The 5,856-nt window shown below is 37.2% G+C and overlaps 1 protein-coding gene across 1 annotated transcript; it reads left to right on the top strand.

The window, feature by feature from the left end:
* The first annotated feature begins 106 nt into the window (after nucleotides 1-106).
* LOC144961987 (uncharacterized) lies at nucleotides 107-4,333 on the top strand. The gene is made up of 6 exons (XM_078894990.1): nucleotides 107-754; nucleotides 1,024-1,517; nucleotides 2,258-2,352; nucleotides 2,673-3,331; nucleotides 3,527-3,620; nucleotides 3,913-4,333. Exons 2-3 carry the CDS (start codon nucleotides 1,069-1,071, stop codon nucleotides 2,319-2,321), a joined length of 513 nt encoding a protein of 170 aa, XP_078751116.1. The 5' UTR covers nucleotides 107-754; nucleotides 1,024-1,068; the 3' UTR covers nucleotides 2,322-2,352; nucleotides 2,673-3,331; nucleotides 3,527-3,620; nucleotides 3,913-4,333.
* The last annotated feature ends 1,523 nt before the right edge of the window (nucleotides 4,334-5,856 follow it).

The raw sequence follows: 5,856 nt of genomic DNA, 5'->3' as shown, positions 1-5,856 counted from the left end.
CCCACTCATGTAAGATTAATTCTCGGGCTAGTAACAAATAGCATTTATCTTTTTCTTTTCTTTCTTATTTTCCCCCAGATATATGTGACGGCCAGGATATAATTTATTAAGGACGAACTTCAGATCCACCGTCGTCTTCCTTCTATAGGCTGCTAAATAATGGAAGGCCAAGTCTTATAAGATCACTCAGGACAGCCTTCCCAGAGTTTCACAGAACCTTTGCCAAGATTAAAGATAAAACTTCATCAGATAAAATGCGAGCATGGCCTGAGGACAAAGACTTTATTTTCTAAAAGCCTCCACAGTCCATTCCTTTTCTTTTATTATGACAACAAACCAACGTTGAACTGCATCTCACTCCCTGGGAACATAGAGTCGGCTATGGAAGAAAGTTTCGTCAAACAGCTCATATATATTTATATGTTGCTGGAAAATTTAAATTAAAATTAAGTTCATTTATTTTGCTGAAATTCCAAACAAATGGTATACTAATTGTAATTCTTTGTAAATTGGCGGGGTGGTAAACGCTTTATAAAGGCTGTCTAAGAAAAAAAAGGTTCATATGAAATATGTACTGAAGTTCATCTATATCTTTTTATTCCAGTACAATGCTTGCAAAGTGAAGAGTTAAGATTGGACGAGCCCAGCACGTCAAGAGCATATTTTGAGCCACCCATCGTGACCGACTTTGTCTGCAATAAACCCGGAGAAGTACCCCAATAATTACATCAGAGAAGACAAGGTCTCAAAAGGCGTAAGTAATTTATGAGTTTGGTTTTGTTTCCTTAGTCTACCTAATATAAAAATTACCGAGTAAAGGATCGGCTTCCACTGGGAGATAATTTGGAAAGTTCGGGTGGGGGGGGGGGGGTCTCTATAAAGAAATGTAAAGAGATTTATCTAATTCTTAAGTTACTACACAGTAACAAAATACCTCCCCTCCCATTCCCCACTCATGTAAATTTATTCTCGGCTAGTACAAATACATATTCTTTTTCTTTTCTTTCTTATTTTCCCCCCCAGATATATGTGACGGCCAGGAATAAATTTACTATAGACGAACCTCAGATGGCCTTCCATTATTTAGGAACCTATAGAAGGAAGACGACGGTGGATCCAAGTCTTATAAGATCACTCAAGACAGCCTTCCCAGAGTTTCACAGAACCTTTGCCAAGATTAAAGATAAAACTTTAACAGATAAAATGCGAGCATGGCCTGAGGACAAAGACCGCAGCACAGACCTCGCAACAAAAGACTTGTTGAAAAGCCTGACGGACGATTCCACATGGGCTGACACCTCTAGAGTTCGAGACACATTAATGACTGTTCTCGCTATAGGCAGCATGTCCCATCTTGGAGCCTTGCGAAACTTGTCTGTTGATGAGATTCAGGCGGCTCGCGAGACTGACCAAAATCATGATCTGTATCGAGCAGAAGTAAACCAGCACAAAACCATGAAGACATATGGTCCAGCGGGCATCTATTTCACACCTACCTTAAAAGCCCACATTGAAAGGTAACAGTGTGATACTATTATTATTATTATTTTATTATTATTATTATTATTATTATTATTATTATTATTATTATTATTATTATTATTATTATTATTATTATTTTATTATTATATTATTATTATATTATTATTATTATTATTATTATTATTATTATTATTATTATTATTATTATTATTATTATATTATTATTATTATTATTATTATTATTATTATTATTATTATTATTATTAATGATAATATGATAATGATCATAATATAATAATAATATAATAATAATAATAATAATAATAATAATAATAATAATAATAATAATAATAATAATAATAATAATATAATATAATAATAATAATAATAATAATAATAATAATAATAATATAATAATAAGGTCCTGGGTACGATTCTCGCTCGGCGCATAGTTGATGTAATGAACTGACAAACCAACCGGTAACCATTGTATTGTTCAAGGGATGCAACTCAAGAATATAACATAGGGTGTACAAATACCAAGGATTAATTCCCTTTACATGTTTTTATCAACACTTTGACTACTACAGTTGTGTCTTAGAAAAAAGGCTATGCATCTGTCTTTCTTACATTTTTCTGGTCTTTTCTCGGAAAAAATAATGTCATAGTGTGAGGTTTTTGGCGGTAAAGGATTAAACATTTCTTTAATAAAAACTAATAATCACACGGCTTTAGATGATTCAAATATCTATGTTTATTCTTTTAAATTAAACAGATACAAGTGTGCTATATTTCACAAAGACTTTGTCTGCAATAAACCCGGAGACGTGCCCCAATAATTGCATCAGAGAAGACAAGGTCTTAAAAGGCGTAAGTAAATTATGAGTTTGGCTTTGTTTCCTTTGTCTACGTAATACAAAAATTACCGAGTAAAGGATCGGCTTCTACTGGGAGATAATTTGGAAAGTTCGGGGTGGGGATGGGGGGGGGGGGGGGGGGGGGTGTGGTGGTTGTTTGGTGTGTGGGGGGGGGTGGGTGGGTCTCTCTAAGGAGATGTAAAGAGATTTATCTAATTGTTAAGTTACATCGGATTAATAAAATACCTCCCCTCCCACTCCCCACTCATGTAGATTAATTCTCGGCTGGTACAAATACATTTTCTTTTTCTTTTCTTTCTTATTTTCCCCCAGATATATGTGACGGCCAGGAATAAATTTACTAAGGACGAACTTCAGATGGCCTTCCATTATTTAGGAGCCTATAGAAGGAAGACGACGGTGGATCCATGTCTAATAAGATCACTCAGGACAGCCTTCCCAGAGTTTCACAGAACCTTTGCCAAGATTAAAGATAAAACTTTAACAGATAAAATGCGAGCATGGCCTGAGGACAAAGACCTTATTTTCTAAAAGCCTATACAGTCCATTTCTTTTCTTTTATAATGACAACAAACCAACGTTGAACTGGATCTCACTCCCTGGGAACATATTGTCGGCCGTGGAAGAAAGTTTCGTCAAACAGTTCATATATATTTATATGTTGCTGGAAAATTTAAATTGAAGTTAAGTTCATTTATTTTGTTGAAATTCCAAACAAATGGTATACTAATTGTAATTCTTTGTAAATTGGCGGGGTGGTAAACGCTTTATAAAGGCTGTCTAAAAAAAAAAGGTTCATATGAAATGTTCAGTTCATCTATATTTTTTTATTCCAGTACAATGCTTGCAAAGTGAAGAGTTAAGATTGGACGAGCCCAGCACGTCAAGAGTATATTTTGAGCCACCCATCGTTACCGACGTCCAGGCTTTGCCTTCAGTAGAGTCCTCAACGTTGTCACCTGTAGTTCCCGGTATGTATGCAATACTAATTATGAACATGGTGCACCTGTCTTTCTTACATTTTTTCTGGTCTTTTCTCGGAAAAAAATAATGTCATAGTGTGAGGTTTTTGGCCGTAAAGGATTAAACATTTCTTTAATAAAAACTAATAATCACACGGCTTTAGATGATTCAAATATCTATGTTTATTCTTTTAAATTAAACAGATACAAGTGTGCTATATTTCACAAAGACTTTGTCTGCAATAAACCCGGAGACGTGCCCAATAATTGCATCAGAGAAGACAAGGTCTTAAAAGGCGTAAGTAAATTATGAGTTTGGCTTTGTTTCCTTTGTCTACGTAATACAAAAATTACCGAGTAAAGATCGGCTTCTACTGGGAGATAATTAGGAAAGTTCGGGGTGGGGGGGGGGGGGTGGTGGTTTTTTGGGGGAGGGGGGGTCTCTCTAAGGAGATGTAAAGAGATTTATCTAATTCTTAAGTTACATCGGAGTAACAAAATACCTCCCCTCCCACCCCCCCCTCATGTAGATTAATTCTCTTCTAGTACAAATACATTTTCTTTTTCTTTTCTTTCTTATTTTCCCCCAGATATATGTGACGGCCAGGAATAAATTTACTAAGGACGAACTTCAGATGGCCTTCCATTATTTAGGAGCCTATAGAAGGAAGACGACGGTGGATCCATGTCTTAAAGATCACTCAGGACAGCCTTCCCAGAGTTTCACAGAACCTTTGCCAAGATTAAAGATAAAACTTTAACATATAAAATGCGAGCATGGCCAGAGGACAAAGACCTTATTTTCTAAAAGCCTCCACAGTCCATTTCTTTTCTTTTATTATGACAACAAACCAACGTTGAACTGCATCTCACTCCTGGGAACATATAGTCGGCCGTGGAAGAAAGTTTCGTGAAACAGCTCATATATATTTATATATTGCCTGAAATTCAAAAAAAAATGGTATACTAATTGTAATTCTTTTAATAATAAACTTTGAATTTTATTGTAAATTTGTCTCGTTTTCACAGAAGGAGAGAAGAGAAGAAGAAGAAGAAGAAGAAGAGAAGAAGAAGAAGAAGAAGAAGAAGAAGAAGAAGAAAGAAGAAGAAGAAGAAGAAGAGAAGAAGAAGAAGAAGAAGAAGAGAAGAAGAAGAAGAAGAAGAAGAGAAGAAGAAAGAAGAAGAAGAAGAAGAAGAAGAAGAGAGAAGAAGAAGAAGAAAAGAAGAAGAAGAAGAAGAAGAAAGAAGAAGAAGAAGAAGAAGAAGAAGAAGAAGAAGAAGAGAAGGCTATGTGGACTAGTGGTATGACACTCGCTTTCCTGGGTTCAAGCCTTGCTCGGCGCATAATTGTGTCCTTGGAATAGACTGTTTACTCACATTATTTCACCGTACTCAGGTGTAAAATGGATGCCTGACAGTTAACAACGTTGTCCCTGTCCGAAAAATTGTAATATCGCCTAACAGGCGTATGTCTCGTCCTACGTGCTAAGTATTGTTGTTGGACAGGGACCCTTGTAAAGCGTTTTGAGCACGTTTAGTGGATATTGCGCTGTATGAAAGCTCAGTTATTTTATTATGTTTATTAAACTAAGAAGAATAGAAAGATGGTGTCTTTCTTTCTGGTGACAGAGTCGTAGGGGGCGCCATATAAAGGAAGGGAGGTGGGGGAATGTCCACGTCTTTAACGTCATTGGTCGTGCGCATTTCCGCTACGTAAAGAAGGAATTATTTCAAAAAGCGACCACCATCGGACAGGGCTCGGACACTTTAGTGCAAAACAGTTTTTTTTACTCGTGGCATGGCGGATTTGATTTTCGGCAGTATAGTTCTTAAACATGGCTTTGTCCGTTCCAATGGTGGCAGTGCCGTAGAGGGATTGCGGTATCTATTTGTAGGACGCATTTCCGCTATGGAGAGTAATAATTTTAAATATAATGAGCTCGGACAAGAGTCGCCAGAGCCGTTTCGTCGGTGCTCATTCATTTTGTTATATTTATAATAATAATAATAAGAAGAAGAAGAGGAATAGGAAGATGGTGTCTTCTTTCTGGTGGCAGTGTCGTATGGTGATATCGTTGAGGGCGCCAAATGAAGGAAGGGAGGGGGGGGGGGGGGGTGTCAGCGTCTTTAACATCATTGGTCGTGCGCATTTCCGCTTCGTAAAGAAGGATGACATGCCGGATTTGATTTCCGGCAGTATTGTTCTCGGAAGCGGCATTCTCCGTTCCAATGGTGGCAGTGTCGTAGACTGATAGCGGTATCTATTTGTAGGAGGCATTTCCGCTATGGATTGTAATAATTTTAAATATAATGAGCTCGGACAAGAGTCTCCAGAGCCGTTCCGTCGGTGCTCATTCAATTTGTTATATTTATTATAATAATAATAAGAAGAAGAGGAATAGGAAGATGGTTGTCTTTCTTTCTGGTGGCAGTGTCGTAGGGTGATATCGTTGAGGGCGCCAAATGAAGGAAGGGGGGTGGGGGGATGTCCACGACTTTAACGTTATTGGTCGTGCGTTTTTCCGCTACGTAAA

The sequence above is a fragment of the Berghia stephanieae genome, unplaced genomic scaffold (assembly GCF_034508935.2).
Source record: "Berghia stephanieae isolate SIO BIC M18660-M18661 unplaced genomic scaffold, UCSD_Bste_1.3 scaffold5243, whole genome shotgun sequence".
Taxonomy (NCBI): Eukaryota; Metazoa; Mollusca; class Gastropoda; order Nudibranchia; family Aeolidiidae; genus Berghia; species Berghia stephanieae.
Note: the sequence above shows the minus strand (reverse complement) of the source record. Positions and strands in the feature narration are given on the sequence as shown.